At 39.7% G+C, this 12,380-nt stretch overlaps 4 protein-coding genes across 10 annotated transcripts in view; 3 read left to right on the top strand and 1 right to left on the bottom strand.

Moving 5' to 3' along the window:
- Window positions 1-8,613, top strand: part of LOC111443148 — a 17,351-nt gene extending 8,738 nt beyond the window's left edge. The window contains exons 1-6 of one of the 5 annotated variants that reach the window (XR_002710443.1): window positions 5,371-5,777; window positions 6,316-6,515; window positions 6,598-6,631; window positions 6,760-7,229; window positions 7,298-7,376; window positions 7,458-7,477. Coding sequence is in view for 4 of the 5 variants with exons in the window: in XM_023080822.1 (XP_022936590.1) it covers window positions 5,462-5,777; window positions 6,316-6,515; window positions 6,598-6,631; window positions 6,760-7,376; window positions 7,458-7,745 (1,455 nt within the window). In the remaining variant the exon portion in view is untranslated. Of the gene's footprint in view, window positions 1-5,370; window positions 5,778-6,315; window positions 6,516-6,597; window positions 6,632-6,759; window positions 7,377-7,457; window positions 7,881-8,204 lie in introns of those variants that run through there. The other 4 variants (XM_023080823.1, XM_023080824.1, XM_023080822.1 and 1 more) reach the window with 4 other exon arrangements.
- Window positions 81-1,247, top strand: LOC111443152 (transcription factor HEC2-like). The gene has a single exon (XM_023080827.1). It carries the CDS (start codon window positions 170-172, stop codon window positions 890-892), a length of 723 nt encoding a protein of 240 aa, XP_022936595.1. The 5' UTR covers window positions 81-169; the 3' UTR covers window positions 893-1,247.
- LOC111443149 lies at window positions 2,270-4,566 on the top strand. Its single transcript, XM_023080825.1, has 5 exons — window positions 2,270-2,663; window positions 2,803-2,993; window positions 3,081-3,114; window positions 3,424-4,031; window positions 4,120-4,566. The coding sequence occupies exons 1-5, from the start codon at window positions 2,369-2,371 to the stop codon at window positions 4,414-4,416; spliced, it is 1,425 nt and encodes a 474-aa protein (XP_022936593.1). The 5' UTR covers window positions 2,270-2,368; the 3' UTR covers window positions 4,417-4,566.
- On the bottom strand, window positions 7,935-11,824 carry LOC111443147. Of its 3 annotated transcripts, XM_023080819.1 has the most exons (8): window positions 11,687-11,824; window positions 11,282-11,556; window positions 10,829-10,958; window positions 10,568-10,654; window positions 9,813-10,481; window positions 9,245-9,593; window positions 8,868-8,949; window positions 7,935-8,455 (listed from the first exon to the last, which is right to left on the bottom strand). In XM_023080819.1, exons 2-8 carry the CDS (start codon window positions 11,462-11,464, stop codon window positions 8,249-8,251), a joined length of 1,707 nt encoding a protein of 568 aa, XP_022936587.1. In that variant the 5' UTR covers window positions 11,465-11,556; window positions 11,687-11,824; the 3' UTR covers window positions 7,935-8,248. The 3 variants fall into 3 exon arrangements, with proteins under 3 accessions (XP_022936587.1, XP_022936588.1, XP_022936586.1); XM_023080820.1 differs by having other exon boundaries at window positions 9,840-10,481; window positions 11,282-11,784; XM_023080818.1 differs by having other exon boundaries at window positions 11,282-11,784.
- Between the last annotated feature and the right edge of the window lie 556 nt (window positions 11,825-12,380).

A 12,380-nucleotide genomic window follows, 5' to 3' on the forward strand; every position in this document is an offset into this window, starting at 1 on the left:
CCCCCCCCCCCCCCCCCCCCCAGTTGTTATATATGGAACGGCCACCCTATGGTAGCGTGTTCTTTGTATTGTTACTTATTATTCCTTCTCTCTTCCTCTTCCTCTTCCTCTTCTTACCCTCTCCAAATTCTATTTCTTGGTCACTTCCAGAATTATATAACAATAATCTATGGAAAATGATGATCTGAAATCGGAGGATCAGATGGAGATTATGATGATGATGCAACAAATGGAGAAAATCCCTGAATTTTACAATCATCTCTCACCGCCCTCCGATCATTTCAGCTCAAGCACCACCGACCCACATTGCCTGGAAACCCTTCAACAAGCCGCGGAGTCCTCGTCGCCTCCATTCACCAACAACCTACCTTATAATTTGCCTCAAACTGTTCCATTCCCCACCAGTTCACGGTGGCGAAACTCTGGCGGTGAAACGGACTTGCAGAAACAGAGGTCTGTGGCGGCGATGAGGGAGATGATATTCCGAATAGCAGTGATGCAACCAATCCAAATAGACCCAGAAGCGGTGAAGCCACCAAAGAGGAGGAACGTCAAGATTTCAACCGACCCACAAAGCGTAGCGGCTCGACATAGAAGAGAGAGAATTAGCGAGAGAATTAGGATACTCCAAAGATTGGTCCCTGGAGGTACCAAAATGGATACCGCTTCTATGTTGGATGAGGCTATACATTACGTAAAATTCTTGAAGACCCAAGTGCAATCCCTCGAAAGAGCCGCCACCAACAGGCCACTCCCTGATGCTGCTGCAGCAGCAGCAGCAGCAGCAGCACCTGGCGTAGGGTTTCCTCTGGAAATGTCAAGTGGCAGCTATGTCCCCATGGCCAAACCATCCCAAATGACTCACAACCTTGAGCAGTACGGAGATGCTTAATTATCCTAAAAAAAAAAAATAGTCTAATAAGAAATAGAAATTCAGGGCTATCAAAATTGAAGCCCTCTGCTCTCTCTCTCTCTCTCTCTCTCCCTCTGCGTTATATCGCTAACTGAAGACTCCTTTGCCTAAAACTGAATAAAATTGATGCATGCTTTGTTCTTCCACTTCGAAGTTTGAGGATTCTTTGTTGAATCAGAGATGCAAGAAAATCTCTCCTCTCTTACATGTCTGTTGGAAGAAAGATCTAAGGAGACAATTAACTGTATGGATTTTGTCTGTTTCTCATACAATCTTGTACTACTATTGATCACCCAAATTAATGTAAAATCAAGGTAAGCGGATGATTGGAACGCAGACAGCTCTGTTATACCATGTTTAATTCAATCACATCAAAATTGGAATCGGAAGGGATCGTGTGTATATATATAGATGCATGGAAGGGATGAAATGACGGTGGGTGAGTTTATGAGGGGGCGCAGCAGGCGGTGGAGGAGGAGAGGAGCAGAAGGGAAACTTCACGTGAAAATCTGACATGCATTTTTGGCGATTTGACAACGGCGCGGTGGATGTCCTTTTGTCTTTCAACCCACCAAGTTAGCTCAATCTAGACACTTCCCCAAACCATCAAATACATTCCCTCCGACCGCCGCGTCCCATCACCCTTCCTTTCTAACTCCCTCCAAAATAACCCTTCGCTCTAATATCGATATCAATTTGTAGAAATAAACGTTCGCTTTAAAATTAATTTATTAAACTAACCCTCACATGGCTGTGAAAACATGTCTAGCGGAGAGAGACAAGTAGACAAAAGAAATTATGAAAAACCCTTCTTCTATTAGGCTACTTTTTAACTCGATAACTTTTGCTCTGTTCTTCTCTCTTCTGGCTTTTTACCGAGGAAAACATATTAATTTATAGATTTTCTAAAATCTAAAATTGGCTATCTCATAACCCACTCTCCCCTAGAATTCTTATTTGTTCTCTTCCTACCCCTCAACTTCAAAAACCTTACTAAAATTAACAAAATTTATATATATTTTTTATTATTCCCGACCATCACAAAATTAATCATAAACTATTATTATTATTCCTTACTTTACATAATTTGAAATTTTATCATTTATAAAACTAAATTAAAATAAAAAACAATAATGAGTTATTTAAATAATAAGTTTGGTACATAAAAAAATTAAATTACATTAAATAAGAGGGGAAAAAAGTCTAAAGAAAGCCGAAATAGTTTCCCACGAACTCAACACTACAACAAAGTCCAGAGGGATTTAAAACTATTAAATAGTTTCCCACAAAGTCAAGGCTTTAAATAATTATGGCATGCATGGTTTAAAAATATTTGTTTCTTGGATCAACCAGTTGGCCTGGGTGTTGGCTTTCTAGACAAGGCGGAAGATGGCACATATAAGCAGCTAAGCAACCCCCCGCCCTAGTGCGCCATTTACACATATAAACCAAACAATGGGTATGGGTTCCAAACAGAATGAATTCAGTGAGGATTATCTGATACTGAAGCCAAAGGAAGCATCTCTGGTGGATGTGTTTCTGTTCATACTTCCTTTAGGATCCAGAAGGATCAGAAGCTTGATCGATTGCCCCGACGCCAAGGAAGAGTCATACAGCAGCTTCAAAGCCCGATGTACCATTTTCGTCTCTATTTTGGTGCAGAAATTCCTGCTCGCCCTCGCCGCCCCGCTCCTGACCTTACGCGCATTCCTCTCAGTTATTCAACCCCTTTTCTTCAACTATATGATTGGTACGTACATTTTAAACTAACTTCAACCCAATTTCGGCTCCTGTTTATTGCATTTCATTTATTTTGATTATAAATAAGATAACTTTCACACCATTTAAGTGCGGTGGATTAATCAAACATTCTTAATTGTGGCATACAGGAAAGGGTGAGTTCTATACCAGGTCGGATTCCGGACCGGAGGTGAGATGTCGAGACTGGCAAATAGAGGATCCGGACGACAAGGGTTTCAAATATTATGGAGCCTTAACCATGATGGCTTCCCAATTGGCGTATGAAGATTATACAGCTTCCCCCTCCGTTGTTCATTCAGTGGTAAATGGTTGCTGGCAGGTAAACATATCCGTACCCATTGTTGAGAAACATTTGGGGATTACGACAACAGATGGATGATGTTTTTCTTTGCCTTTTCAACTGCAGATGACTTTACTTGGATGCTTCAATTTTTGGAACGGTATCACATTTTTTTTCCTTCTAATTTTCCAACAAAATATAAAATTAAGATCAAGAATAGATTTGACTTTTAATATTTAATGGTCTTATTCTTATCATACCTCTCTTATTAAAAACTAAAAACAACCATGTGGTAATAAAATAATATATAATATTATTAATATTAATTGGAGAAAGGAAGGAAGGAGTGGTAGCGAGAATGCTGAGCCCAAAAAGAGTGGACTTTGAGAGGAAGTCAGTGCTTACATTTCTAACTCATCCCAAATTGAGGTAAAGTTCTAATTTTTATTTTTTCATTGAACTTGTTTAGACTTTCAGAATAAAGCAACGACTGGTGCATTTATGTTTCAAAACACAGCGAAAGACCCGAATGTAACAGTTGTGGCATTTAGAGGGACTTCCGTATTTGAGGCTTCGGATTGGATGGTAGATTTCAACATCTCTTGGTACAAAATAGAGGGCATTGGGCGCATCCACAGTGGGTTCATGCAGGCCCTTGGCCTCCAAAAGGCTACCGGCTGGCCCAAAGAGCTCCCTGAAGCCGAACATGAGTTCGCATACTACACATTACGCCGAAGGCTTAGAGACATTGTCAAAAGCAACGATAAGGCGAAATTTATCATCACTGGGCACAGTTTGGGCGGCGCCCTTGCCACCCTTTTTGTCACTTTGCTAGCCCTACACCAGGACTCCACAATTCTCCAGAGGCTCCAAGCTGTTTATACCTTCGGCCAGCCTAGAGTTGGAGACAAAGATTTTGCAGAGTTTATGGTAAACACTGTTACAAGATATGGATTAAAGTATTACAGATATGTCTATTCTTTTGACTTGGTACCTAGAGTGCCTTTCGATTCTATTATTTTTAAGTATAAACACTTCGGTGGATGCCTCTACTTCGATTGCTTCTACAACGGCAAGGTAACGACCTCTAACCATAATTTTCTTTTGTTTTTTCAAAAAATTATTCAATAAAGTGACCATCTCTTATGTGTTTTATTATGTGCAGTTTCGTAAGGAGCAGCCCAACACAAACTACTTCTCGCTAATTTGGGTGATACCAAAATATTCAAGTGCACATTGGGAGCTTATAAGTAGTCTAATAATAATCCCAGTTTTCAAGGGTAGGGAATACTTTGAGGGATTTGTTACGACACTGGAAAGGGTGGTTGGATTGTTCTTTCCAGGACTATCAGCTCATATATGTCCAAATTATGTTAACGTGACTCGTTGGGGGAAAATAAAGGTGCTGCCCGACCGCAACGAAACCTTGAAGCTTGTTCGCTACATCGAAGCCGACACCTAGAAAGCATCAACAAGGTTGAACATCATCAATATTTGTCATAAGACTGTTTGTTTGTTTGTTTGCTTGCTTGCTTGAGGCTCTTTTTACTTTTCATAAAATATGGGTTATTGCAATCTGGAGTTTCTATATGACAATAAACGTATCTATCAATGCCACGTTCAGTTTTGTGGACATATCATTGGACAAATGGTTGTATTCATAGGAGATTTTGGCTGCCATTTAATGAGTCCAAATCTCTTCTCCAATTGAGATGAAAACAAGGCATCGATCTGTGAAGTTCCTGTAAAAATCTTCTTTGCCTGGTGAGCAATCGATGAGAGTCCAACCAGAGTATAAACAAATCTTCTTTGCCTGATGAGCAATCGACAAGGCAAGGTTCATCATCACTGGCCACAGCCTAAGTGGAGCCTTGCCCATCTTATTTGTCACTGTGTTGAGCCTACATGATGAATCAACCGTCCTTGAGAAGTTGGACGCACTTTACACGTATCGCTAGCCCAGAGTTCCTTCTGTGGGCATACGTATAATCATAATGAACATTACTTAGAAGCTATGGCCTTTTATAATTCAAGACCGACCCACCTCGCTCAATACCTCCTTCTGTCTCTCCCATGAAGGAAAAAAGGAGTAAGAAAGAAAGTCCAAGGCTTGCTAGTGAACAACAAGTAATTCAAATATAATACGTCCTGTTCACTGGTTTTGACGGTGAACGCACCCACTTTTTAGATTACTTTCAAGTTTAAGATTGACAAATTCGTCCATTTAAATGTGGAAACTTTAAGTTCAAGATTAAGATAACGTCAAACCATTTCATCTAATCTGTTGACAATCCTCCTCCATATGCATTTTAAGAACTTGTACCCATTGGGATCATGGAAAGCTGACTCGAATGAAGATCATTTGTTTTTAATGAAAAAGTAAAGAGTTTTAATCACTATAAAAATGCAGCAATAATGAAGGGTAGTGTTAAGATTCTGAAACAGACACCATCTTCTTCAACTTTTCAGTAGGGAAGAAGAAGAAGAAGAAGAAGAAGAAGAAGAAAATGGCTTGGAAGGAACATGAATTTAGTAAAAATTATGTGATACTAAAGCCGCATAATGCAAACCTGTTTGATCTGTTTCTGTTCTTACTTCCTTTTGGCTTCAAAAAGAGGAAGTTGATGGATTGTCCCGACGCCAACGAAGACTCTTACACAAGCTTTGCTGATCGATTAATAATCTTCGTCTCGTTGCTGTTGCAGATATTCATTCTCGCCATCGCCACCCCGCTCGCTTACTTAGACGTCTTCCTCCAAAAACTCTTCAACTTCGTCTCCTTCAATGGTGGCATTCCGCGCCTTTTCATCAAGTTGATGCGAGGTATTTCTTACTCACTTTCTCATATGCTTTGTGTTAACCATCAACCAACCTCCCCTCCCAACAATGCTCTTCTCGAACAAAATACACCATATAGCCTCTATTGAAGCCTATGGAACCCTCAAACAACCTCTCCTCCAACAATCCTCTCCTTGAACAAAGTACACCATAGAGCCTCCCTGAAGCCTATGGAGCCCTCGAACAGCCTCCCCTTAATTGAGGCTCAACTCATTCTCTAGAGCCCTCAAACAAAAAACACCCTCCATTCGACAAAACATTTTGACTACACTTTCGAGACTCATAACTTCTTTGTTCGAATCACGGATCTCATTAAGGCATGACTCTGATACCATATTAAGAATCACGGATCTCCGCAATGGTATGATATTCTCTATTATGAGCATAAAAACTCTCGTGGCTTTACTTTTGGTTCCCCAAAAATTCTCATTCCAATGGAAATAGTATTTCTGTCTTTCTTTTAATTAGTCAATGTAGGACTTCTCTCCCAACAATCCTCAACAAGGATATTAATTATGTGCAGGAGAGACTTTGGTGCAGCCTGATAAAAATTCGCCAGATTATACGTCGGTTGTGGGATTTACAGATTGGAGAAGAGATTTGGATAGCTCCATAAAACCTAACGACACCTTCAGATATTATAGTGCCCTAACTGTAATGGCTTCCAAACTGTCCTATGAATCCCTTCCTTTTGTCGAATCCGTCGTGAACGATCGTTGGAAGGTAAACTTGAATACTCCAAACTGTCCTATTAATATACATGGTTGAACATTTTAGCTTTTCTTTGTTTCCTTTTCTCTTGCAGATGAAGTTACTCGGTTACTACGATTTCTGGAATGGTATGGCATTGGATTTATGGTCATAGTTAGAATTTCTTAATTCCATCTTTTTTTTCCTTTTGAGATTGATGGATTAAAATCCGATCCGGAAGTGAGTATCTAATTGAAGTCGGTTATAAAATGTCTAGATTTCCAAAACCGAGCAACGACTCAAGCATTCATGTTTCAAAACACAGCCTCAGATCCAAACATAATAGTGGTAGCTTTCAGAGGGACTTCTCCACTGGACGCATTCGATTGGCAAGTAAATGTGGACTTCTCTTGGTACGACATTCATGGCGTAGGCCGCATTCATAGTGGCTTCATGAAGGCTCTCGGCCTCCAAAAGCGTAAAGGTTGGCCCAAAGAACTCATTCCATCAACAACAACAACAACCCAATTCGCTTACTACACTCTCCGTCAAAAACTCATTGACATTGCCAAAAGCAATGCCGATGCAAGGTTCATCTTCACCGGCCACAGCTTGGGCGCAGCTCTCGCTATCCTCTTCGTTGCCATACTTGGCCTTCACGACGAGTCAACGGTGCTAGAGAAGCTACAGGCCATCTACAGCTACGGCCAGCCGAGAGCTGGTGACCGACATTTTGCAGAGTTTATGGTAAGCATCATCCAAAAATACAACTTTGAATATCACAGATACGTTTATTTTAGTGACTTGGTGCCTAGACTTCCCGCTGATGGCATCATTTTCAAATACAAACACTTCGGCAGCTGCATCTATTTTGACAGTCTTTACAGAGGCAGAGTAAGAACAAAATTTAAGAACCCTCTCTTCCAATTTGTCAAAAAATGAGTTATGAGGAATAATATTGAATGTTGGATACAGATTGTGAAGGAGCAGCCAAACAAGAACTATTTCTCGTTGCTATGGCTGGTGCCCAAGTACCTAAATGCATGGTTGGAGCTTATAAGGAGTTTCGTGATCCCATTTGTGAAGGGTTATGATTACTATGAGAGTTTGCCAATGAAAGGGGTAAGGTTTATTGGACTGTTTATTCCAGGGCTCACCGCTCACATTCCTACGGACTATGTTAATTCCACCCGTTTAGGAAAATTAAACGTACCTCAGGAGATTCTTGGAAATGAAGACTACTGCATAGAACCTGACTACTAAAAAAACCTACGAAGATGAAGATTAACATAAAATTTTCATCTTCCTTTTACTTGCATGTTAGTCTAACGTTCATTTAAATTCGATTGCCTTCTAAAGTAGTAGGCAATGATATCAATGGCCAATTATGATTCTCAATTCCAAAGTAATTTTACCAAACATACTTGTTTATGTAGAAGAAGAAAGTGAAAGTCAAGCTAAAATTATGAGTGGATTAGAAAGATAATCATAAGATGGAAATTCATCAGAATGGATCTCCTACAATCAAGAGACATCCAAATGTATCATATACGCTACATCCCCAATGAACCTTACAGGCTTTCAATACCTTGGTAATTTGAAAGAAAATCCAGACTTGCCTTTCTCTTTTTCTTCTTCTTTTTCTTTTTCTTTTCCTTCTTTTGGTTGGTTGGGAGGATTTTGCAGGGAGAAAGAATGACTAAAGACTTCCCCTTATAGCAGAAAGGTTATCTGGGATATAAACCAGAAATTTCCTTGAGCCGGCCTCAGAAAGCGTGGCAGGTGAAGCAACCACTTAACGAAGTCCGCTGAAGGTTTCTGACAGAAGATATTCCTCCATGAGAAGACCCATCAACTTGGTTCATCTGATTAGCTAGCACGGAGTTCCTCATTTCTTGAGCTTTCTTCTGAGCAGATTTCAACCTTTTTATGATCTTATCCATGGATGATGATCTCTTCTTCTCTAGCTTCATCTGAATTATATTTCCAAATGAGTCACTATACCTTAAATGTCCATACCCCCTCAGAGTAGTGAGAATTTAGATTGCATGCTCATAATTCCCCATGAGAAACAAAAATATCAAGCATGGCAAATTATATAAAAGATCAGCATAACGGTATAACCAAGTAACAATGAGGACTATAACTACAACAACTTCTATGGGAATGAAGCAATAAATTTCAAAAGACAAGTCTCAACATTTAGTGTTACGAAAAGGAATTCACTATATATGGTGAATATATCAGAGAAAAATTGATTGAACCAAAGACAGCCTTTTATAAGGATAAGGAAAACAGTAGATTCTGTAAATTGCAAGCCACATTTCAATATATAGATATATATATATATATGTCAATAATGTAGAAGGTAGAGTTGAAGACTACCTCTAACTTCCTAATAGCAGCCTCAGCTTTTGCCTTCTGAAGATTCTCCCACGCTGTGATCTTTGCCTCCTCTCTCATTACTCTGGTAAAAGAGTGGGGTGGCAACAGTCAATGGTAATGTTATATTATTTTCCGCAGGATACCTTGCTAATTCATAGAATTCTTATCATCAGTTTAATGGCAGTGTGAGTGTCAATCAACACCAAAGTCCCAACCTTCATGTTATGCAGATAGCATATCTTTTGTCTCCCTTTGATGCAATCATTATTTTCTTCAATATTTAAAAGCTCTTCAAAATTCATTTTTATTGTTTTGAAGAGTTTGAGATGCATTATACCATCTTATATCAATATGATTATGTGGAAGAATTTACGTACTTTGAGATACTCCTTGTTGTGTCAGGTACATCCCAAGCACAGATCACAGGCTCTGCATCTTTCTTATGAAATTGACTCTTGCATGGAATCCGGGATTTGTGTCTCTTAGACCACCTAGTCAGGGTAACACGCCCATCAACCTCGACGTCCTTGACTTCTGATTTCGAGTAAGACAGACTCTTTAGCTCCCTAATGGGTTGGACAGAAGAAGTGGCAATAGAGATAGGCGGTCTAATCTCCAAAGATGATTTAAAGTCATCAGCTGGGCTCATTTGGGTCGCCATGTCCCTTCTTGAAACATCACGAGATATACTTTTGGCTGAGTTGTCGACTCCATTAGAGTTCAGAGCTACATTTAAATGTTTAGCGGTTAGAATTGGTAATTTTGAAGGATTAGAAAATTCTTGAAATCATTATAATTCAGATTTTATCAACATCCATGAACTAATACCCTTCTGACATGCTCCAGGACAAAAGGACGAACTATTTAGACATATTTCAATCTATCCGATGACCAATTCAACCATGACATAATGAAGATGTTGTTCAAAGAAAATTAAACTTGTACCAACTGAATTAGTCAATGAAGACTCACTCCTCGTTTGAGAACAGCCATGCACACTAACAGAGCGTGATATGCAAGGCTGAGTTTGTGCAGGGTTGTCTGCTTCACGACCACTCGAATGAACTGCCAACCCATCTGCAGCAACCATCCCTTCCGAAAAGGGTGAAGACACGAAATTCACCTCCTTTGATCTTTCGAGCATCAGCATTCCGGGTGAATACGATGAATTGTATGCAATAACAGGAAATCCAAGTGGGCCACTTTTTGACTTGGGCCGCCTCTGAGGTGGAGGGACAGAAGATCTGACTACGCCATCTTTGAGAACAGGACTGAAGATCCACCGCTCTGCATCTTCCCACTTTGATGGCAGTGTTCTCCCATTACTGAAAGGCAAGAAGGCCGTAGTCGCTTGCTTCAAGCTATAATTTTTATGTAAGGGAATTCTTTCTGAGCTCCAACCTTTTTGGATTTCAGCATTGGCAGGCCTACAGCTCGTCACAGCAGGACTTTTTAACATACTAACATCAGACGTCATAGGTGAGAAAGAGCTCTTTCTCATGATTTCCAGACGAGGAGATGAGACTGTGACATTATTCAGGTCCAATGAAGCAGCTCTTTGCCTGTCTACCTTATTCAATAAAGCTTCGGATCTAGTTCTCCGATCCCGACATTCTGTAAGAAGCGTTGAGTGAAGTAAATATTTTTATCCAAGACTGATCATCAATTATCAATTATCACTGAGCCGGCTAACAAATTACCTTTGAGAGCAAGAGAAAAGGAGTTTCTAGCCATTTCCGATGGTTGACATCCATCCATCGAATCAGTATTGCTATTTTCCTTTTCAACTGTCCAAGATTTCAAGATACGGGACCGTGAGAAAAAGATTGGGATGACTCAGTGTGAAAACTCACGAAGAACTTTTTCATTTCTGAGAATCTCCCGACACTTTTCTTACATTATTTTCTACCTTTTTTTTTTTTTGCTCATTTGATTTTTAAGCCTAAAAACTAACTCTATACCTTTCACTTTCTCTCTTTTTCCAGGTACACGAGTGTGCTCCACCCTTCCCACAGAGGAATTGATTGCCTTCGGATCAGAATCTGGACCACTGTTTTCTTGTTTGCATTCCTCAATGTTCCCTTCCAGATGCTTTAGTCAAATAAAAAATTCAGTAGCAAAGAAGTTAACAATAAGCTCGAGTATTGTGCACTGAGAAGTGCTCGGACTGCAACTATGCATGCAAAATCTTACAATTCAAACAAAAAATGTCAGAGCCATATTCACTCAATTCGACTAACTCAAAATTTTGTTTTGTCGATACCTTAACAAAATCGCATCTGCTCAAGAATCGAAGGAATTAGAAAACCGTTCACAAGCATGCAAGCTGTTAAAACCTACTCATTCCGTAGACGCGAAAGAAGAACGCAAGAAAAATAATGAAGCAAGTTACTTCAGAGAAGTGACGAGATTACCAGGGAGATATCAGAGGTTCGAGAGTCATAATCGTGAGCATCAGAGGCGAAAGAGCAACGTTCGACACTGGCAGAAGTAGAAGAAAAAACGCTATAACTCGACTCGAGAGTGAAAACGGCAGACTCAGGACTAGAATCACGCGTCCTGAAGCGCGATCCAGCGGAAAATGCAGCCTCTGCCATTGCCACTACTCTCAATCTGCTCGCTCAGTAGACACAAAAGCTTAAAGAAGAAGACAAAATGCAAATTATGTGCACATTGCCTGTTCCTTTCTCTAGGAGAAACAAGGTTTAAAAATGCGTAAGAAATGGCGGACATTAAGGGAAATAGCAATCGGACAGCATGCAGAAGCATCATTATCTCAGGGTCAAGCATGCTTAATTATGAGTCGCCATTAGAATTACCGTAAAAAAGCAGGTAAAAAACCCATAATTCATGTTTCGCTGCTTTTAAGATTCCGCCATTGATAGCCTTTGTTGACAAAAAGAAATCTGCAGGGGGAATTGACTGGAACAGTGGAGCAGTAGGGTCCCCAGCCCCAAACTCATTGAATCAGAATCAGATGGTAGAGAGAGGGGTAGAGGAAACAGTCTGCCAAATTTAAATATACATGGTACGCTGGGGGTATTATTTCCCGGGAAAAGAGGGGCCACGAAAGATAGATATCATGATGGTGATGGGAAGACGTTAGGTTGCGTGTCCGGAGGTGCACAAATTATTTGAGAGAGAATAATATCATTTTTTTTAAAAACTTATATAACTAAAATTTAGTCTACCAAACCAAACCTCTCCATCCTTTACTGCCACATATCTAATGCTTCACCCATAATTGAAATATACCTATTTATTACACTTAAAATGATGTCAAATCTACTTCGCTACAGATTTGAATCTTCCAATTCTACTAGTTAAATCCAAAATAGAAATAGAAATTATAGGGATCATTATAATCACAACGCTATACCTCAAATCTCACCTCACTCTCGTATTTACCCACACACATGTATTCGGTATTGAATTTACAAAAAGTAATAATGAAATATTGAACAACAAGAAATTTGATTTCAAATAATTGATGTAAATCTAATGATTGTTGAA

The sequence above is a fragment of the Cucurbita moschata genome, unplaced genomic scaffold, assembly GCF_002738365.1.
Source record: "Cucurbita moschata cultivar Rifu unplaced genomic scaffold, Cmos_1.0 Cmo_Scf00005, whole genome shotgun sequence".
In the NCBI taxonomy this organism is placed as follows: Eukaryota; Viridiplantae; Streptophyta; class Magnoliopsida; order Cucurbitales; family Cucurbitaceae; genus Cucurbita; species Cucurbita moschata.